General features: G+C 48.2%; 1 protein-coding gene and 2 pseudogenes across 1 annotated transcript; all 3 read left to right on the top strand.

Moving 5' to 3' along the window:
• The first annotated feature begins 4,554 nt into the window (after positions 1-4,554).
• Positions 4,555-10,435, top strand: LOC123138372 (probable serine/threonine-protein kinase DDB_G0267514; annotated as a pseudogene).
• Positions 4,757-5,174, top strand: LOC123138371 (uncharacterized). The gene has a single exon (XM_044558338.1). The coding sequence runs from the start codon at positions 4,902-4,904 to the stop codon at positions 5,172-5,174; it is 273 nt and encodes a 90-aa protein (XP_044414273.1). The 5' UTR covers positions 4,757-4,901.
• A 4,759-nt stretch (positions 10,436-15,194) lies between the features above and the next one.
• Positions 15,195-16,921, top strand: LOC123139487 (serine/threonine-protein kinase CTR1-like; annotated as a pseudogene).
• The last annotated feature ends 6,297 nt before the right edge of the window (positions 16,922-23,218 follow it).

Genomic DNA, 23,218 nt, shown 5'->3' with positions numbered 1-23,218 from the left:
TTATTACTGACAAAAGGGGGAGAAGCATATGAGTTTGATAGTCTTCAAGTGGGTTCATATGGGCGGTTGCTTTATATTTTTCCTAGTGTTTACAACTCTTGCTTTTCATACACTTCGTTCTTTGAGTTGTAACACTTAAACTCGATGGTCGTCTGCTACTTATCTGCTCTTTCATGTGCGATGATAAATTCCGCACTTAGATCATTCTGCAGTTGTCCATTTTCCATTATGCATGTCATTCTTTAAGTTATATCATTTCATGCATGATGAATTATCTTCATAAGTTGAAGAGGATCTCCACAAGTACAACCTGCCATGTGCATTTGCATTCCAAAAGCAAATCATTTATATGCACATCTTCAGGGGGAGCCCTTGCCACTTATGAAGACAATACCCTATCCTTTACAATTTCACATACTTCTTTCCCGTTGAAAACTTCAACCAGTTTGTCATCAATCACCAAAAATTGGGCGATTGTAAGTGCATATAGTGCCACCCCTAGTTGGTTTTGGAGTATTGACGACAAAGTTGGTTGAGGGACTAATGCGTTTGTGAGAATTGTAGGATAACGCAGGTAGTGTCCCTCATTGATTCGGTTTACCTACCGGAGATGACCCCTAAAAATGTATGAAGACATTGAAGACAATGGTGGTATGTGAAGATATTCACATTGAAGACTATGACGAGAGAAGACATTGAGCGAAGACTATGGAGCGCGAAGACTGTGTTGTTTCATTGTTTCCTTTTCTTCTTTGTTGAGTCATAGGAACCACCGTACTGTTAAGTGGGGTCCAAGTGAACAAAGTCAGAGTGACTGAAGTGATGCTCAACCCAAATCCTATGTCTTCGAGCGAAGACAATGAGAGAAAATCTTATCCAGAGCTGGATGAGTCAGCTTTGCTTGTAGCCCAAGAAAAGTTGCCGTGTGTGTTTGAAATCTGACCGTTGGAACACATGTCAGTTCCTTAGTGACCCAGGGTCATTTCGGACAAATCAGGTCGGGTTGCCTTGTGGCTGTAAATAGCCCACCCCTACACCATAAATTAGTGGCTGCTCAGAGTTAGTTTACGGCTTTTGTCGTTTTGAGAGCAACCCACCTCGAAGCCTTTGAGAGAGAAATCCTTGCGAGGACAAAGCCCAAACACCCAGAGCCAAAGAGTGTTAGGCATCACTGAAGTCTTTCTGTCTGTGTGACCTGAAGACTTATTACACTTGAGGACTGTGTATCCTCCAGCCGGTTAGGTGTCGCGTTCTGAGCATCCAAGGGTCATTGTGGATTGCCGGTGAACGAAGTCTGTGAAGGTTCGGAAGTCTACCTTGAAGACTTACCAGAGTGATTGGGCGAGGACTAGGTGTCCTTAGCTCAAGGGGAATAAGGTGAAGACGCGGTCTTCTGAGTTGAATCTCACTCCCTAACCAGACGTACAGTTGTCACAGCAACTAGAACTGGTCCAACAAATCCTGTGTCTTCAACAAGTGACTGGTTCTATCCCTTCCCTCCTTTACTTTGAGTTTGTCTTCGTGAAGTCATTGCTTATTTGTCTTATCTGTTTGACTTCATCGCTTGACTACTATCGTTGATTGGCTTCATACTATCTTCCATCCTGATCCTTACTACTTAGCTGCTATTAGTCCTGTACTTTCACATCATTGCATACTTGACTATGGTTTGCTTATGGTAGTTTATCTTCCGCTGCATATCAACTAGGTCATTTCTATTGTTTGTCTTCGAAACCTCCACGTTTTGAAGACTTTGATAAAAATCGCCTATTCACCCCCCCCTCTAGTCGATAACTAGCACTTTCAGAATCGCTCCATCGAGTTCAGTTAACAGCCATCGATCGATCGCTCGGGTTCAGTAACGCGTAGCCTGTAGTGCAATCGCTCGGGTTCAGTTAGAGCCCAATGCCTCGCTCGGCTTCAGTTAGAGCCAACGCCTCGCACACACGCGCGTACGTACGAGAGAAACGCAACTCCCCGACCTCCCACCGTAACCATCAACTCCCCGAAATTTTCCTCCCCCTCGTTTCTATCATGGTTTTTTCCGTCATGGATGGCCCAAAGAATGTCATGCATCTGCGTCTCCGGCCCGCCCAGGACGAAAAGCCCATTTTCTGTCATGATTTTTTGTCATAGAAGTAGGAGCCCACCACATCTATGATGATACCGGGTTTTGCCACAATTATCGTCATAGAACTGTCATATGTATGACAGAAAAAAAATTCGTTCGGCCCAAAATGTCACGGATGTGTCTTTTTTTTGTAGTGCACAAGTTTTCGTCTTGACTCTCCGGTAAAAACTTTGGGGCACTCTTTTAAGTTCTTTATGATGGTTGAATAGATGAATATGAGATTGTGTGATGCATATCGTATAATCATACCCACGGATACTTGAGGTGACATTGGAGTATCTAGGTGACATTAGGATTTTGGTTGATTTATGTCTTAAGGTGTTATTCTAGTACGAACTCTAGGATAGATCGAACGGAAAGAATAGCTTCGTGTTATTTTACTACGGACTCTTGAATAGATCGATCAGAAATGATAACTTTGAGGTGGTTTCGTACCCTACAATAATCTCTCTGTTTGTTCTCCGCTATTAGTGACTTTGGAGTGACTCTTTGTTACATGTTGATGGATAGTTATATGATCCAGTTATGTTATTATTGTTGAGAGAACTTGCACTAGTGAAAGTATGAACCCTAGGCCTTGTTTCGAAGCATTGCAATATCGTTTGTGCTCACTTTTATCATTAGTTACCTTGCTGTTTTTATAATTTCAGATTACAAAAACCTATATCTACCATCCATATTGCACTTATATCACCATCTCTTCGCCGAACTAGTGCACCTATACAATTCACCATTGTATTGGGTGTGTTGGGGACACAAGAGACTCTTTGTTATTTGGTTGAAGGGTTGCTTGAGAGAGACCATCTTCATCCTACGCCTCCCACGGATTGATAAACCTTAGGTCATCCACCTGAGGGAAATTTGCTACTGTCCTACAAACCTCTGCACTTGGAGGCCCAACAACGTCTACAAGGAGAAGGTTGTGTAGTAGACATCAACTGACCACCCTCCGCGGGGACCCGAGCACTCGGCCACGCTAAACACCCGACTGAAGTCCTCTTCAGGATTGCTATGAGACGAGCTTGACACCCCTCCGCGGGTTCACTTGGCCCTTTCAGTAGGCTCCAAGGCGCATGACTCGTAAACCTGGGCTCGTAGAATGCCCGCGCTGGCGTTCCCCTGGGATAAGGAGTGGCACCTCTCCAAAGAATCAGTCCACGCGCCAACGTCGCCACTCGAGTTATAATGACATGCCCGTAATCGGGCCCCAAGTCTATCTCCTCCGAGAGACAAACGAATGCCACCATTTTTTTCTCGGCAATCAACAACACCCGGTCAACTGCGAAAATTTGTAGTCGAGAATCCGTTGTGTTTTCGTCTAAGGAGCAGCGAACCACGACCCGGAAACATATTCCGAGTGCCCCAGCAACACTCGGACCTAACCGAAAGATAGGCTCATTTGTCCTACGAAACCTCAACGGATTTGGGGGCTAATGATGAGGTAACCTATTATAGGTAGGGTCAAGGACCCATCATATGGGACCCACATGGGGGCCATCACCACCATGGGTAGGTCCCTGGACCATAGCACCATTCAGATGCATACATCAGGAAGTGCACTCGGATAGCTCGACAACACTCGGACAACCACCCGTCACTCGGCTAGACTACCACCACTCGGATTAACGAGATGAAGGGACGTCGTGGGAGCTGCAACGGTCAAGGAATCCTAAGCCGCCCTAAAGGCAAAGTCAAGACTACCGTTACTGGTAACTCATGTAGTAGAGACTCTTTCCATTGTAACTAACACAGTCAATGTCATTAAATGCCCTGGCGATGTGGAGGGCATGGGTTGCGGCGTACTCTATATAAGCCGCACCCCGCCTCCTGAGCCAAGGTCGAGCAACCTTTGTAACCATACCCATCAAATCAAAACCAAGCCTCGGGCACGAGACGTAGGTCTGTTACCTCCACGAAGAGGGGCCTGAACTCGTTAAACACCGAGTGCTACACCTGCGCTGTAGCTAGGCTCTGCTCATTATTCGTACCCCTAGTATTCATTGTCAGGATCATAACCCCGACACCGGCAGCAGACCGTGGAGACGCCACGAAGGCGTTGTGGCGCTGCAGTCTAGTATGCATGTATTATCTCTCGGTTGAGTAGTGGCGTGTGTCTATTTTGTCCGGTTAGCCCGGAATCTGCTTTTTAAGAAGGCCGCCTCACTACCAAATATCGTTCGACTGTAAGCGGGACGAAATCTTATTTCGAAAAGAAAAGAAAAAAGACTATCTGGACACGTTCCCATTCTCGAGTGGGTTGAGCTTGAGTGAGACCAAATTTAACACATGGCTGGCACCAGAAGCTGATTTTCAAGCTCAAGGAGACGTAGAGAGAGCAGGACATGCATGTGGTCTCGGGAATGGGAGGAAAACTTGAAACGGAGGAGGAGAATTCCAGTTTGGGCTTCGGGAGAGGAGGCAGAACAGTGAGCTACACCTCACCCGTCTCGCTCATTGACTACACCTCACCGTTGGCGCGTGCTTGCTTAGATCTCCCGTACTGATGGACTTGTTTAATCGCTCTCCGGAAAACCCCATCCGCATCCGCATCCTCATCGCAAAAAGAATACCACTAAATTCCAGCCGCATGCTCCGGCGATGCCGCGGCGGAAGCGAAAGGCAAGAGCGACTGCGGTGGCGCCACTACATTCCGATGCTCCACCCCCCTCGTGCCCCGGCTCCGAGCAATACTACTACTCCTACATAGCCACCGACCAGACCAGGAGCCGCACCACAGGGGGTCAAGAAAGCAGCGGCGCCATCCCCGGCGATGGAGGCGGACGAGCTCCTGAAGAAGATACGGGCGCTGGAGGAAGGGCAGGCGGAGCTCAAGCGGGAGGTGGGCAGGCTCATGCCGGACCGCCGCGCCGCGGCCCGGCGACGCGCCCTCCGCGCGCTGCCGCCGCCGCCGCGGCCCTCCTCGTCGTCGCGGCGCGTCGCAGCCCGTGGCAGGCTGCCCGACAGGCACTGCCACTGGATACTGCAGTCGCTGGGGCAAGCCGTGCACATCATCGCCCCCGACGGGAAGCTTCTGTACTGGTGAGGCTCCTTGGTTATATTGTTCACCAAGTGTTTGATGAAATGCTGACTAGTGCTATTCATAGTCTTTTTCCCATATATTTTTTTGCAAAGTGAAAACTTTTGTAGAAAACTGCTGCAAGGTGACAGAACCTGGCAATTTGCCTAGTGCAAAGTGCATTTAGCTCCTTTTTATTGAAATGCAATCTTGATGCATGTAGTTAGTGTAGATCCCATTCTCTGGCCCGGTCAAGTTGACTAAAGAGGCATGGCAGATTCTTTATGCGATAGGCATTTCTACACACAATTGACTCTGCTCGGTTCTCTGAACACATGTATCACCAAACTCTTTGTTTTTGTTCTGTGATCTAGGAACCGGTATGCTGAGCATATGTATGGCTATTCTGCAGCAGAGGCAGTTGGCCGGAATGCCGTTGAATTAATTGTTCATCCTACTGACTTCGATGCTGCAAAACTCGTCATCCAGAACATATTTATGGGCAAGTGTTGTTGAGGGAGGTTTCCTGTTAAGAACAAAGCAGGAGAGAGGTTTTTCATTTCTGTCCACAACACCCCTTTGTACGATGACGATGGTAGCTTGGTGGGCCTCATCTGTCTCTCGCTTGATGTACGGGCACTAGAGGAGATATTTAGTCCCTCAGACTCGTCGGAATCCTATCCAAGTACAGCAAAGCACCGGTTTCATGCTAACAACTGGCCTACAAGTGGTTCAGTAAACAAAGGTTCTCTTCACTCCCAGCAACCTCCTCAATCTGCTATCACCTCCAAGATAGTAACTTTGGTAAGTTGCATTGCTGAACAACAGAAGAAATGATCTCGCTGTTTAATTTCAAATAGGAACTTACTCTTTCTGGTACTTATTCTTCACGTATTTCTTTCTTAGTGTATTGTTTTCTTGTTGTTGGAATAACAACGCAGGCTACCAGCGTTACAAGTAGAGTTCGTTCTCGGATAAGGACAGGTCAGAATAGCAACAAACAGTATGGTGGTGGCTGTGAGGGCCAGTATTCTGATCTCCAGGCCGAGGTGGCATCAAGTGAAGAAAACACCCCAAGTGGGGATGTAATGCATGGTGCCTTTGCGGCCCAAGAAAAATCCCTTGGCAAGTCGAGCAAAACAAGTAGTGATGATCCAGGAGAAGGAAAAGTAGGGTCCTACAAGATTTTTCGTTCGAAGGCTGAGGCATTATTGGCAAAGAAGGGCATATCGTGGCCTTGGAAAGGGCATGAAAATGATGGGGGTTCTGGAAAGAATAACGTGAACTCAACACAGTTGCAGGATAAGCAAGAGAATGACCAGAGTCATCAGAGGGTTGCAGTTCTAGAGCCTATCATAATTCCAAACTGCCAAAACAGCGAAGACACTTGGGCTACGAAATATGAGGTCTCAGGTTCCTGGTGGGATTTCAACAAGAACAGCACGAGTAGCATGAGCAGCACGGGGAGTACTGATAGCAGCGGTATTGAGAGAGTAGATTATGAAGCAGACTGCCTAGATTATGAGATTCTCTGGGAAGACCTAGTAATTGGAGAACAAGTAGGTCAAGGTATTACTTCTCCCTTTGCAATTACTCCATCTATAGGCACTCAGATCTCTTGCTAACATGAACTCCAAAAAATTTAGGAGTAACCATACCCATAGCTTGCAATTACTCCATCTACAAGAACTACTTAAGTTGTTTGTTCTTTGTCAGTACTTCCTCACTATGCATGCATCTTAATAGCTCGCAAGCGTAGTAAAAATCAGTTCTTTTCAGTAAAATTCATCGCTTTTCATGCTTCTTAATAAAAGCTTGTGCATTCTCCTCTTATCTTTGGCATAGTTCAAATCGGTTCTGTTTCTTCTAATCTTCAGGAGTCATAACAGTTCAGTTAATTTCATGATTTTACTTTAGTCCTGGTGGCGTGGATGTCCATTCTGTGATTCTAAGTTGCAAGTGTTACATTTCCACAACAGTGATGGCTATGTTTGTTCGTAAGGTTATGCATGTACTCCCTCTGTCCCATAATATAAGAGCGTTTTTGACACTAGCGTAGTGTCAAAAACGCTCTTATATTATGGGACGGAGGGAGTAGCTTGCAAAGTGATCTTATATTATGGGACACTACGCTACGCTAGTGTCAAAAACTCTCTTATATTATGGGACGGAGGGAGTACTTGTTTACTGCTGAAAGTCCATGTAGATAATCACACAGAATTGTCACTAATATCCTTATTCTTAGACTGCTGTATGCAATCTGGTATTGTCCTCTTTTGTAACAAACGTACTCATTTTTGTTATTTCATATTTGGTGCATACAGGTTGTTGCGGAACAGTGTATCATGCTTTGTGGTATGGCTCGGTATGTCATTTCTGTCGCATGATTATGAATGGAGCTTTACATCTTAACAATAAATCCTCAGTATCTATCAATGTTCCTGTAGGACGTGGCAGCTAAAGTATTCTCCAAGCAGGAATATTCAAAAGAAATGATAAATACCTTCAGACAAGAGGTGGGCATCTATATCTACATACAATTTCTGGTGACCTTCAATTGCTCATGAATTTGGGTATAATGGCAATGAAACCACACGATATCTACTGTAATATTGAGACAGATACTCCATTATAGAAACAATTACCATTTTCGCTATTCTATGTTAATTTAACTATGTGAGTAAATATGAAAAAAGGTATGGCATTGACAAATTAATCTTCACTTTGATTGATTTTTGTGGGTCAATGAGCACTACATTGATAACTTTCTAAATCATGTTCTGTGATCGCTTTTCCATAGTTTGTGGCCATGACCATATTTGTATCCTTCAAATGTGTAGGTATCATTGATGAAGAAGCTACGACACCCCAATATAATACTTTTCATGGGTGCAGTTGCTTCGCAGGAACGACTTTGTATTGTCACTGAATTTTTGCCACGGTATGCTGTATATCTTCCTACATGTTTTTCTTATCGGTACTAGTAAAAACACTTCAAAGGATTGATGGATGGCTCAACTGGTTCTGTAAGCAACCAACCATGTTTTATACTTGCCTCTTATTGAAGAAGTTGGGAGTGCTAATATCCCTGGTTCTTTTCCTTTGATACTAAAAACACCTCTGACATACCATGCATTGATTTTGTACTAGGTAGAGTTGTTTTACTTGTTCTGTATAACTCTTGACTGAGTCCCATAATGCAGCGGGAGTTTGTTTCGGTTGCTTCAAAGTAACATTGGCAAGCTGGATCCAAGACGAAGAGTTAACATGGCTGTTGACATTGTGAGTGACTTAACAGCTGGTTAAGGATTCAGGAAATTTCAAGCCAAATTAACTACATGGAACTTTTGAGAAATGAGCATGTTGTAGCAGAAGACCTGATAAACATTCTTCAGTTGAAGATGTCAAGTATTGTTTTGAATAGATACAGAATTTACCTTTGCAACTGCCTAAAAGTGAAGTTAAACTGCATGTAAGCTAAGCCATATCTGTAGCTTCAGTGTATGGAAGAATGAAACAAGAAAATAGATGATATCATGTACTTGCCATCTAACAGGGTATCTTGTGCTATATGACACATTATGTTTCTACAATCATAAGTAAATATTATATCACCAAAAGTCAATCATGATTCATGTGATTATGATGTGCAATATGCCAACATTGTTACCTAAACCCTCCAAAATGTGTGTTCATGTTGTGGGCTCTTAACCTATGGAGATAGAAGTTACTTGATGTTTTCTTTGCCGAGTACATATTTTTCCATGTGAGTTCTTAGAAGAATAAATTTAATATTGTTGCAGGCAAGGGGCATGAATTATCTTCACAGTTTCATCCCAACTGTTGTGCACCGTGATTTGAAATCGCCAAACCTGTTGGTTGATAAGAATTGGACTGTAAAGGTAATTATGAAACTTTATTCTTCATGCTTTATGTTGTCTCTTCTCACTTGGTTCTATTAGGTTGCAGACTTTGGCCTTTCACGTCTGAAACTCGAAACATTTCTGTCAACAAAAACTGGAAAGGGAACAGTAAGTACAAGCAAACTTAACCTTTTGAAATGGATTCTCCAGACTGACAAGATTGTCATAAACTTTAATCTAAGTACCTGATGACTTGGTTTCCACATCCAGCCGCAGTGGATGGCTCCGGAGGTGCTACGGAGTGAACCTTCAAATGAAAAGTAAACTCATTGTGGAGATTCTTGAACAACAGATGTTCTTGTTACCTATGGATGTTTACTGATTTCTTCCTTTTTTATTAAGTATAGGTCTGATGTATTCAGCTATGGAGTGGTCCTGTGGGAGCTTGCTACTCAGAAGATCCCCTGGGATACTCTCAATACAATGCAGGTACGCAGAGATGACTTTTCTACATATACTCCATTTTTGTGGTTTCTTAGAGCCAAAAAAAGATTCTTGGAAAATACTAGCTTACTGGTGAATGGTGAATCTTTTCCAATTGTGATCTCCGTCGTTGCAGTTTAAGAAACCCTAGTTTCTTTTTTGCTGCTTCTTTTTGACGTAACAGCACAAACATCGCCATTAATGCCAAATCCCTAACGGTGGCCCCCTATGTTGCAGGTTATCGGAGCCGTGGGTTTCATGGATCACAGACTGGAAATACCAAGCGACGTGGATCCTCAGTGGGCATCGATGATCGAGAGCTGTTGGGAAAGGTACATATAGTACAGTACCATTTTGCAGGCTAGTGAAGGAGTATCAAACAGCTGATTCCTGATCCCACTAAATCAAATATCCCCTCTGTGCAGTGAACCGCAACGCCGTCCTTCGTTCCGAGAACTTCTCGAGAGGCTCCAGGGGCTGCAGAAGCAGTACACTGTTCAGGCGCAGTCAGAGCGCAAAGCGGCTGGGAAAGGTGCTCGAAAGACGAGCGTCAAAGATAGGTAGCTTCATGTTCTGATGGAGGATTATGGAGCTCCCATCTTGGGGAACAGTTTTCCATGATACTTCTATAAAGAGGACTGGCAGTACCAGAGAGGCGGTGAATGGCTTCTCAAGTTGCAACCTTGATGCTTTGGAGTACGGTTTGTTTTGTCTCTAGAGGACACTGGCGGCATGACATGAGACTGCCAGTTGTTTCAGGCTAGTCCGGATTTTCACAACCTGAGCACATCTGACCATGATACGTGTTTAGATACGATTGGTCTAACAGCTTGAAAAGTATCCGGTTTAATTAGTTGTGAGTGTGAGTTTTGGTGGTTTTAAAGTTGAGGGACCATTTCTAAACTTTTGCAAGAGTTCGAAGACGAAAAATATACTTATCCCTTTCCTAAGCTAGGTTAGGCTCCATCAGGTTCGCGGAGAACTCAAAAATGCTGCGAGTAACCAGAGGGCTGAGCGTAGGAACTTTGTCCCGTCACGGACAGGCCAGACGTGCCGGAGATTTCCTTCAAAGTCTCCCGCGATGCCGCGATCGGTTTCGCCTCGCGCACGCATGGCGCACCTGCACGCACGGCTGCACCCCGTGTCAATGGCAGACTGATTCGCCCATGCAGATGCACAGGACTTGGTACCCGCCAAACGCTCCCCAACACCCGCGCTCGTCTCTTCAACTCGATCGCTCCTTTCTGCCCAAGACTAACTGACCACCGATCTCCCTGTGCACTGCCGCACCGACGTACGTCCAATGCACGTGTTGGCGGTGGTCATGGGCGGCGCCGCCGCGGCCATCGGTTGCGTGGCGATGGCGGCATACCTGTACGTCCACAAGAGGAATAAGAAGAGGAGGAAGGGGGAGACCAGCACCGGCGAGTGGCTGCCGGAGTACCGCTCTCCCGCCCCCCGCGGCGGCGGCAGGTCCTTCTCGCTGGCCGAGATCAAGGCGGCGACCCGGAACTTCAGCGAGGCGCTGGTGGTCGGCGTGGGCAGGCGGGGGAAGGTGTTCCGCGGCGTCGTGGATGGCGGCACCGCGGTGGCCATCAAGCTGGCCGACCCGTCGACGGGCCGGAGCGCGCGCGAGTTCCGGGCGGAGATCGAGGTGCTGTCCAACCTGCGGCACCGGCACCTCGTCCCGCTCCTCGGCTTCTGCTCGGACAAGGAGGAGACCATCCTCGTGTACCGGTACATGCCGCGCGGCACGCTGCGGGAGCACCTGCGCGGCAAGAGCGGCAAGCCGGTGATGCCGTGGTGGCGCCGCCTCGACGCGTGCATGGGCGCCGCGCGGGGCCTGCACTGCCTGCACGCCGGCGGCGTCGTCCACGGCGACGTCAAGACCACCACCATCCTCCTCGACGAGAACTGGGTCGCCAAGCTCTCGGACTTTGGCCTCTCCAACTCCAAGCACGCCACGATGGAGTCCGACGTCTACTCCTTAGGCGTCGTGCTCTTCGAGGCGCTCATGGCGCGGCCGGCGCTGCCGCCAGGGGACCAGGCCGTCGGCCTCGCCGAGCACGCGCTCACATGCCACCGGAACGGCACCCTGCCGGACGCCGTTGACGCGGCGATCAAGGACCAGGTCGCGCCGGAATGCCTTGAGAAGTTCGCTGAGACCGCCGTGGAGTGCCTCGCGCACCAAGGCACGGAGCGGCCGGCCATGGGCGACGTGCTATGGAACCTAGAGTTGTCCATGCAGCTGCAGCTGATTAATCCCAAGAGGACGTAACAAGGAGCCGTATTGGTGTACAGCAAAATCAAAATATTCGTCGTGTCGTGCTTTTGGTGCTAAATTACTTTCCCACTAGCAGCACAGCTAGGTGCGCCCACCATAGTTCATGGCCTAGAAGAGCTCTCAGATGAAAAATGTAAATCATTGCAATGCGATGGTTCAGGTTTTTTGGGTCAAAAATGATGGATATGAAAGAAAAAAAGATGTAGGAGCACAACACATGAACTTATTTGAGCAATGACATAGTTTTCATCCATGACCCCAAAATAACTCATGCAAAATACATCGATCGAGGCTTGATCAATGTTGACGGCGTTGTCGTCCAACATGTGCACAAACTCGGCAGTCACATCATGCAAACATGCGCTATAATTTTGCCTCACAAGTCAAGAACAATCATAATGGCGAAAAGTGAAAACAACTAGAAGAAAATCAAAGTTTCATACCTTGTGCCCATTATGTCGAACACCTCGGGGGCGGTGGCAGCAGCGGCAGCGGCGGGCGTCCTTGGGGAAGCTCTTGCGGTGGCGATCAGAGGAGGTGGTGGCGCAGTGCTTGCAGTACCTTTTTTGCCCGCCTTCCCTCTCACCCCTGCCACCTTGTGCATCTTCACTAGCGAGATGGCGGCGGCGGCGGACGCGCGTGCCTTCTCGGGGACAGCTGCGGGAGCGACGGTCTGGACGACGAAGTTGCCCTGGCGCTTGTGGGGATGGGCGGTGGAGGCTGGAACGGCGACGAGCGCGACACGGCCGGCAACGAGATCTGCTTGAGGGGTTGGCGCGTCCATGACTTCCACGGTGACAGGCGACGACTGAGAGACGTCCATGGTGGTGCTACAATGCCGGGGAAGGTGGTCTGAAGCGAGCGGAGGAAGATCAATGGCGACAAAGGGAAGGGAGAGCGGGAACTACCACGCGGAAATGTCCCTCCCGCCAAATCTCGCTAGCTATAGGGGTCACCCTCGGGTCGGCCTGCCGCCTCATGTTTCTGAAGGTTGATGGGAGAATTTGCCGCGCCCCACAAAAAATTTTAAAGGTCGCGGTCCGAAACGGTATCTGTTCATGCCACTTTTTCGCGCAAAACTGTAAACTGACGGTTATTTTGCAGTTCGACGCGATATAAGGGGTCTGCTAGAGATGCTCTAACTTATTTGAGCCACTTGAACTTGTCATAAAGCAATAACCATCCGGACAACAACTACAAGCTCTTGATACCAGATGCATACCTACACCCCTGGTCTTTGAGGAGATCTCGTCGGCACGAACTGCTCAACACATGATGCAGAGCCAAGTGATCTTGAAGATATATGCCATCCATTTGCCTTGCCATGAGCATGGGATTTCGTGATGGGTCTATTGACACTTTTCTGATCTTGTGACGCTTGGTCTTCGGTGTGTCTCAAGGGAGAAACAAACTTACTGGTGCCAATGTTTGAGGAAAGTTTGCAGGGAAACAGGCAAAAAGTGTTTATCTATGCAAGAAAAGGCCATTGAACCCGATAAGGCTCCAGAGAGAGAAAATGTATTTCGGGGGGAGCGTTTTGGCTCCCGGAAGCATTTGCTCCCGAATGAACAGTACCTCAAAAAAATGGTAAATGTTTTAGTAAAAAAATTCTGAATTTTTTGAGGATGTCGTGTTAGTGTCGTAAGCAGGCTTAACAATTTTCATGCAAAACGGAGCAGTGGTGTTTCGTCAGTGAGAAACAATTTTTAGGTAACATTTGGTGTTCAAAATTATATTTTTTTTGCACGGGCCAAAATGTTTAACCTTTTTCCCTAAAACTTTGAGGTAGCATTTTGATGTAACTATGAATACATAAAAAAATTGGATTTTTTTTACATTGAAAAAATCAATTTTCACACGTGAGCCAAATTGGATTTCCGGAAAAGAGTGTCCTTTCATTCTCCCCAAAAGAAGGCGATCAAGTTTGAGAAGGAAGGGAAAGACTCACTCACTAGACGAAAGCAAAGCTCCATTCGATTTCTATATTGTCGGCGTGTGTTGAGGGGATAAGTTCTCCCATGCTTCTATGCGAAAGCAGAGGCCCTTTTCGATTTCTGTATCATCAGGGTGTCATGAGAGGATAGCATGCACTGAACTTTTAGACCTCTTTCAATGCAGACTAAGGCATAGCCTAGTGGTGGGAAGGGGCTGATGCCTTCCCACCCACACAGGTTTAAGGCATGATACTTGTAATTTGACTTTGTTGCACCAATTATATTATAGGAGATTCCCTTACAGTCTTTCTGTCAAAAAAAGTGCTTAGAAGAGGTGCTAAGTGCATTAAATAGCTTAGCAACTCAATTCACCAATGCATAGGTGCTTAACTTGTTGTTGCTAAGCTCACTGTATGATTTAGCACCTAAACTCTTTCATGCATTGGTCAACTTCTTTCATTTAAGTGGTTTGCCTAGGTTTACGTGCTTGGCATTGGTTCTTCCTAGGTTCACCAAAGTGCTCTCTCTTCTCCTTAATTACCGCGCTATGTCATTTCCCCCCTATGTGGCATGCTTAACACCTGTCCACCATGGAGCACTCGGAAGGGCCTTATACGTTCACATGTTAACATACACTACATCCAAGATTTCTCTTTTATAGCTTTTTTTGGTGGCCCTACGGCGGACTAACGCCGGCCTGAACCATTTTATTAATAGATAACCGAGTACATTTACAAGGCAGAGAAAGGGGAGGGGGGGGGGGTTGAGAGTACAAATCAATTAACCTACAATCTCATAGATAAGTGGAACAACATGGTACTCCAATCTCGAAGAAGGTGTAGAACTTGCTCATTGGAGCATCTATTGGACCAAAGCATGAGGTCGTCGGCAGCCGAGCGGGCTACGAGGTTGATCGGTTGAAGTTCATTCCGAAAAGCTTTTGCATTTCTTCTTTCCAAATATTCCACATAATAGCAATGATAACCGTGGAGCGAGGTTTGTTGGTTAGTCCCTGTCCCAGAGATGGTGTAGGTCCGTCGGTAGCGCGGCGGTTTGAATTCAACTCTTCCCAAAACGGACGCAGGTGGTGGCATTGAAGGAGGAGGTGAGTGATTGATTCTGTATCCGGGTAGAATGGGCATCAGTCGGAGGTTGTTAACCCCCTTCGTATCATCTTTCGTTGGTGAATAGCCCATTTTTGTGTGCTAGCCAAAGAAAAACTCTCCATTTGTTGGGTGAATAGTTCTTCCAGATGGCCCTTGCGAAGGGGTCAATTGGCTTGTTGATCCAAACAGTCTTGTAAGCCGGGTTGCAAGTCATAGGCTTGCCATCAAAATGTCATGTTCGTTTGTCCATTACCTGCAAATTCAAGGAAACAAATGCAAGAATAGCACGAAGGTTTTCCAATTCGAGTTCGGCGGCATGAGTAAGGCGAGGAGCCAGGTCAATGTTCAAAGCAGGATAGCCTAGCACCCGTGCGACAATGGCCGTGGGTCTGAGAGTATGAGTGAAAAGAGCTGGGGAAACTGTTGCAAGGTTTTCAGTGGATCCTTTAAACCATAGATCTAGCCAGAAAGCGGTTGTCATACCATTACCAATATCCACCTTAGTCAGTGGTGGAGCTAGCGAGATATTACTGAGGGGGCAAATAGCCAAATATAATTGTGTGGAGGGGCCAAATATTGTATTTATCTTAATTTGTGTCATCCTAAATAGTGTTTTTTCACAAAATATTCATGGGCTGGGGGGGGGGGGGGGGCGGCATGTCACCTGCAGCACACCACATAGCTCCGCAGGGATGCGGAGAATCAAGGTCATGAGTATCAGACCATCCATATTTCACCGCAAGATGAGAGCTACCCGTAGAAGCATTGTACGAGTGAAGTTTATTTAGATGGGAAAGAAGCAGGCAAGGGTTTAAGTGTTGAAGTGAGGAGAAACTTAGACCCCCCATGTGAAAACGGCGCACAAACAAATTCCCAAGCCACTTTACGCTGCCCACCAGACACCTTTTCACGAACCAGAATGGCACGATCGGCAAGAGATAGAAGTACCCCTCGCCACCCAGCTAGACGACGATCGATCTTTTATAGCTTTCGTGTGTATAGTCGCAACCCCATGTTCATATGTTACTGGCAATGCATTTTACATGAAAACAGTACAGGAGCTTGGTGATCAACTCGCTGATAACATAGAAAACCAACCGGTAGAGTTCATGCTTTATGTTGTCTCTTCTCACTTGGTTCTATTAGGTTGCAGACTTTGGTCTTTCACGTCTGAAACTCGAAACATTTCTGTCAACAAAAATTGGAAACGGAACAGTAAGTACAAGCAAACTTAACCTTTTGAAATGGATTCTCCGGACTGACAAGATTGTCATAAACTTTAATCTAAGTACCTGATGACTTGGTTTCCACATCCAGCCGCAGTGGATGGCTCCGTAGGTGCTACGGAGTGAACATTCAAATGAAAAGTAAAGCTCATTGTGGAGATTCTTGAAGAACAGATGTTCTTGTTACCTAAGGATGTTTACTGATTTCTTCCTTGTTTGTTAAGTATAGGTCGGATGTATTCAGCTATGGAGTGGTTCTGTGGGAGCTTGCTACTCAGAAGATCCCCTGGGATACTCTCAATACAATGCAGGTACACGGAGATGACTTTTCTACATATACTCCATTTTTGTGGGTTCTTAGAGCCAAAAAAGGATTCTTGGAAAATACTAGCTTACTGGTGAATGGTGAATCTTTTCCAAATTCCAAGTGTAATCGCCGTCATTGCAGTTTAAGAAAGCCTAGTTTCTTTTTTGCTTCTTCTTTTTGACGTAACAACACAAACATTGCCATTAATGCCAAATCCCTAACGGTGGCCCCCTATGTTGCAGGTTATCGGAGCCGTGGGTTTCATGGATATGATCACAAACTGGAAATACCAAGCGACGTGGATCCTCAGTGGGCATCGATGATCGAGAGCTGTTGGGAAAGGTACATATACAGTACCATTTTGCAGGCTAGTGAAGGAGTATCAAACAGCCAATTCCTGATCCCACTAAATCAATTATCCCCTCTGTGCAGTGAACCGCAACGCCGCCCTTCCTTCCAAGAACTTCTCGAGAGGCTCCAGGGGCTGCAGAAGCAGTACACAGTTAAGGCGCAGTCAGAGCGCAAAGCGGCTGGGAAAGGTGCTCGAAAGACGAGCGTCAAAGATAGGTAGCTTCATGTTCTGATTGAGGATTATGTGTTAAAATAAATCCGAGGCATACCGTCGATCATTCAAGGACCAAGCAATCACACGAGCACGACACCGAGATTTGTTAATGAGGTTCACCGATATGGCTACATCCCCGGGGCCTGACTACGAGCGCTCCTTTCCGTGACACCGTCACAATACCGCACACCGGTCACCCGGGCGCCGGCACACGCCGCCGGCTTCCCCTTGCGCGCCTGTGCTATTATGTTGGCATAGGTTATATCGTGTGTCTACCCCCGCTATATAAGAGAGGCCTAGGATACAAGTGTCCTACTAGGACACGACTCCACATCCTATGTAAACACGATACAACTACAAGTCCAACTGTAACCTACCTTGTACACTATATTCGACACAACTCTAACAAACTCCATCTTGGCAAATATTCTCCACCACCTTGAGTTCGTCCATGCATCAAACTTCCATGTACATTGGACTTGAGCTTATCCCATGAGTACCGCTGCTACTCCAAAGACTCCATATGACTCCACCTGCAACTTGTAGTCTCTTCTTTTCTTAACCATAGTCAACGCTCGAGCAAAATTAAGTTCCTTGTTACTCTAGCTTATGATCCCAACGTCCAGAGTATCCGTCCAGCGCAATCACACTGATCACAGACCTGCGTGAAAATGAACAACTCACATATTGGGTGTCACACATAAGAGTTACCTGAACTCAACATCACCGCTCCTTTCTTGACCGTCTGTCTGAAACTTGAAGGAATTTCACCATTGTTTGTAGTCATCCCGAGTTTCGCAGTTGTCTCACCACATGTATGACCACCAGAGCCATGGCCCGTCTCCATGTCCCGTGCATACCGCACGCCTCGCCGCTATTACCGCGTCGAGCCTCTGCTGTCCCGGTCGAGTCTCAAGGGTCGCGAAACCACACCACTCAACCCCCACTGCAGAGTACCACCGATCATCACCGACCGATGACGAGTTTCACGCTTCCATCAGACCACTGGGCTCCAGTCCGAACTGCATCTCTCTCGCTTTTCCCTCATGCTGAATAGGCTTCGACCCCGTCGACTTATGCCATAGCCCCTCAATCCATCTCCACCTTCAACATGACTCCATGGTAGATGATCAAGCCACCCACGTGCCCCGTCGACTTCAAGCTCTCATGTGCACCGTCTTGAATCAACCTCGCGCCGTAGTCTTGTCGAAGCCACACAAGCCCTCGGGCCTGCGCCACGTGTTTCCACGCCCAGAAGTCGGTCACCATCAGCATCACGCTCCTATGTTGTCGTCGCCGATCCCACCACCGTCTTCTGTACCAACCGACTCACGTCGATCCGTCAGACTATCTAGTCCGACCCAGGCTCCCAGATCATTCCACAGATTTCCATCCATCACATGATAATTCCATCTTAACTGGCATGACTTCCTGCATCGCCTTCAGGCATCCCTATTGTGCCAACAAATCTTTCACCCTTGTCTGCCATAACCCAAAGTTTCCAGTTCCGTTGAACTTCTCCACCTCAAACCTGGTACCCGATGGCGCCATGGTTCTTTGTATGGCTGACTCTGCGAAAAATAACCGAACAGTCTTCCCGTGATCCCCAAGTACACGAACGAAACCTCCGCGTACTACTAGCGATTCAACTAGGTGGTCTTCACGTCACGTAGCTGCTCCTTTCTTGGCTCAACTTCCTGATGCTAGCGATTGCTTCGCCTCAGCCCTTGCTCTTGATGGATGCGTATCTCTTGATGAAATTTTCCTTCCGTTGAATCGATCTGCTGCCTCTATCTATATCGTTGGAGACTCGGTCCCCTTTTGCTCCAAAACAAATCTCATACGATGCCTTTGTACACGATCCTGCGGCCTCCAGCGCTATATATGCACCTTGTAAACAAAAGCACGAGGCCTGCCAGCCCACACGGGCCTTGCTGATCGCTGCTGCTGCAGCACTCTGTGCCAAGGCCCCTGGGCCTCGCGCCTCAGGCCTCACCGCCTGCCAATCGAGCCGCTGCTCGCTCCGCACGAGTTGTTGCTGCCTGTACACTAGGTCAGGTGCATCCACGCGCACACGTCACAATACGCCGCCGCCGCTTACTCCGATTGCTTCTTTCAATCTGGTCGAGAACCACACCGACCGGCTGCATCTCAGACTAGATATTTCCTCTAGATCAACAATCCACAGTCTTCGAACAACCTAGCTCTGATACCACTTGTTAGAATAAATCTGAGGTATACCATCAATCATCCGAGGACCAAGCAATCACACGAGCACGACACCAAGATTTGTTAACGAGGTTCACCGATATGGCTACATCCCCGGGGCGTGACTACGTGTGCTCCTCCCTGTGACACCGTCACAATACCGCACACCGGTCACCCGGGCGCCGGCACACGCCGCCGGCTCCCCCTTGCGCGCCTGTGCTATTATGTTGGCATAGGTTACATCGTGTGTCTACCCCCGCTATATAAGACGGGCCTAGGATACAAGTGTCCTACTAGGACACGACTCCACATCCTATGTAAACACGATACAACTACAAGTCCAACTGTAACCTACCTTGTACACTATATTCGACACAACTCTAACATTATGGAGCTGCCATCTGATGAGGATACCGACCTGTAACGCCCCTACCACCCTAGCCAAGGTCAATACCCCAGAAGATGAGAAGACCAAGAATCCACTCGACGATGCGATCACTCGACCAGAATTCTTTACCTTCACTCGACCATATGGAAACCACTCGACTATGTCAAATATCAGGAGTCGGTAGAATGTGCAACGGCCAGATATTCACTCCTAGTCTTCATGGGAATTAAGAGTACTTAATGCTGGCGTTACCAGTAACGCCCCTTACTTTATGTACATTAGTTTCCTTGTAATGGAGGCAGGATGGGGTCCTGGCGCACTCTATATAAGCCACCCCCTCCTCTGGCACAAGGGTTCGCACTTTCTGTAATACAACACACATAATCCAATCGACTGCCTCCGAGCACCGAGACGTAGGGCTATTACTTCCACAGAGAAGGGTTTGAACTCGTAAATCTCGTGTGTACATCTTCGCCATAGCTAAGATCTTGCCTCTCCATACCTACCCCCCTTTCTACTGTCAGGCTTAGAACCACGACAGTTGGCGCCCACCGTGGGGCAGGTGTCTTAGCGACTTATTGGTGAAGTTGCAAGTTTTTCTGATCACCATCATCATGGTTTTCGGCAGCGGATTGGCTGAGGGCTGCGAGATCCGTCTCGGTGCGCTCGTTTTCGTCTCCCACGACTCCGCGTGGCTCCAAGAAGCTCCCTTGGACACTGAGGCGCTCCCCATCCGTGGAGCGACACACTTCCGCGCGTGTGTTCGTGGCGTTCTTCTTCGGCAGTCGTCGACTCAATATTAGTCGAGTCCGATGGTGTTTTCTCCCCCCGCTGTCCGCCGCCGCAAGTGATCCGGTCGATCGCGGCTTCAGCGGTGGGTGAAACACGCGGTGGCTCAGCAATCGACCACCCATCAAGTCGCGGCAATCGAGCCCGACGAAACTCTCCACGGCCTGTTCGATCTGTCGACTGGCTCCGCGGAGACCGCATCCGAATGCGATAGCAGTGACCTGCGGTCGAAGTCTTAATGGTCGATGGACCTCACAGCCCACCTGGTTTCCACCGCGAGGGCGGTGGAGAAGGGGGCGGCGATCCGTCGCACGTCCACGAGGAATACCGACCCGAGCCTCTCTCTTCTCAGTAGAGGAAAGAACTTCGTCGCCGCAACATGGATGCACTCCACACGCCCATTGTAGGAGAAACCCCCGAGGCTCGGGCGTTGGAGGAGGTTCGTTTGACTAATCTGGCTGAGCGCACTCGACTGGATAACCTCCAGCGGGCTCTCGACGAGCGCGCTCAGGAGCGGATCCATGAGTCCAGTCGATGACAACTCTTTCCACCTCCACCTAAGGTATACCGCACTCCGATTCAGAATCTCACAGCCGCAGCCCGCATAGCAGAGTCGATCCAACCTTCCCAGTCAGAGGCTGGCAGAGGGTTGATGCAAATCCAGGCCCTGCTCAGGGCGGCAGGAGAGAAGAATACAGCAGTATCTTAGTCGCGAAACAGGATTCACAGCAGATCTGTTGCAGCGGACACGGTTCAGTCGGCTCATAGCCCAGATCGCCTCCGCGGCGTGAAGGGTGGAGGCAGTATGATCATCCACTCGACCGGGACAATCACTGCCGAGGACCCATGCCCCCCCCCCGCGGAGTGCGTCGTATGTGCCTCGGCGGAACGATGACCGGCGCCGTCATAGTGGTGAGCGCAGAGCTTCAGTCGACCCAAGGGAACCAGGCTTTGACGCGAGATCTATCCTCGTTCAAGGCCTGGTCGACCGAAATAGGGCGCACAGAGAAGACCCATGCAGAGACCGTCCGAGCGGCAGTCGAGTGCATGTTTCTGGTCAAGAGTGTTTCAGCAGAGCCATCAGAGCAGCAGTGATTCCACCCAACTTCAGGTTGGCGTCTGGGGTCAGTAAGTTCACTGGTGAATCCAAGCCGGAAACTTGGCTTGAGGATTATCGAGTGGCTGTGCAGATTGGGGGCGGCAACAACGAGATAGCAATGAAGCATCTCCCTCTTATGTTGGAGGGATCGGCCCGAGCGTGGCTAACACAGTTGTCTCCAGGCAGTATTCACAGTTGGGAAGAGCTATCCTGAGTGTTCTGAGAACTTTCGAGGGCACGTGCAAGCGACCAGCAGGTTTGCCCGAGCTGCAACATTGCATGCAGAAGCCGAATGAGACTTTGAGGGAGTTCATCTAGAGATGGTCCACTTTGTATCACACCGTCGAGAATGTTTCAGAACATCAAGCTGTGTGTGCCTTCAAGGAAGGCGTCCAGTACAGGGAGTTGGTCTTGAAATTCGGTCGGACTGGAGAGACTCTGGCTCGGATGATGGAGATAGCCACCCGGTGTGCGCTAATGGATAAGAAGAGGATCGAATTCATAGCAGGAAGAGCAAACCGGTCGGCCAAGACGCCGGTGGAGGTAACTCCAGTAGGAAGCAGAAGCGTAAAGCCGAGCCAGCAGCTCCTGGAGAGATCGCCGCAGTGAATCAAGGAAAGTTTAAGGGAAAACCTAAGGGGCCCTGCCCCCCTAAGAAGGTGAAGGATAAAGAAGGAAATGATGTTCTAGATTTGCCATGCCACATTCACATGAAGAAAGATGAGGAAGGTAATCTGATTTACCCGAAGCATACCACTCGGCAGTGTCGCCTCTTAATCTAGCAATTCCGAGAGAAACCGCCCAATGAGAAGGAAAATGAGTTGGACAAAGAGGAAGATGAAGAGCAAGACGATGGTTATCCCAAAGTCAATTCCACTCTGATGATTTTTGCTGATGTTGAAAGCAAGAGTCGATTGAAGGTCATCAACAGAGAAGTGAACATGGTCGCCCCCGCGGAGAAGACCACCTAACTGAGGTGGTATCATACGGCCATCACATTCGACCAGTCAGACTATCCCGCTCGTGTGGCCACCCCTGGGAGGCAGGCACTGGTGGTCAACCCTGTGGTTGGGGGCACTCGACTGACCAAAGTTCTGATGGATGGTGGCAGTGGCCTGAACATCCTTTACGCTGAAACCTTGAAGGGGATGGGCATTCCGATGTCCAAACTTAGTGAGAGCAACATGAGTTTCCACGGTGTTATCCCTGGGAAGAAAGCCGAATCACTTGGTCAAATCGCCCTCGACGTGGTTTTCGGTGATTCCAAGAATTACCGTAAGGAGAAGTTGACATTTGAAGTCGTGGATTTCTAGAGCGCCTATCATGCCATTTTGGGTAGGCCGGCCTATGCACATTTTATGGATCGACCATGTTATGTGTACCTCAAACTGAAGATGCCTGGCCCCAAAGGTCTGATCATAGTAACTGGAAATTGGCAGGTGTACCCAGGGGACTGGCTGAGCACCGTTTGCGTGTCGACCCCAAAGTAAAACCCGTCAAGGAGCATCTTTGGCGGTCCGCCGTGCAGAAGAGGAAAGCAATTGGGGAAGAAGTGCCTCGACTGTTGGCAGCAGAGTTCACCCGTGAAATCTACCACTCCGAGTGGTTAGCCAATGTAGTCATGGTTCCTAAGAAGGATGATTCACTTCGTATGTGCATCGATTTTAAGCATATCAATCGGGCCTGCCCGAAAGATCACTTCCCTCTCCCTCGCATTGATCAGATTGTCGATTCGACCGCGGGGTGCGAGCGCTTGTCTTTTCTAGACGCGTATTCCGGATACCATCAGATCCGACTGTATGGTCCCGATGAAATAAAA

The sequence above is a fragment of the Triticum aestivum genome, chromosome 6B (assembly GCF_018294505.1).
Source record: "Triticum aestivum cultivar Chinese Spring chromosome 6B, IWGSC CS RefSeq v2.1, whole genome shotgun sequence".
Classification (NCBI taxonomy): Eukaryota; Viridiplantae; Streptophyta; class Magnoliopsida; order Poales; family Poaceae; genus Triticum; species Triticum aestivum.
This window is presented reverse-complemented; position numbering and strand designations above follow the sequence as displayed.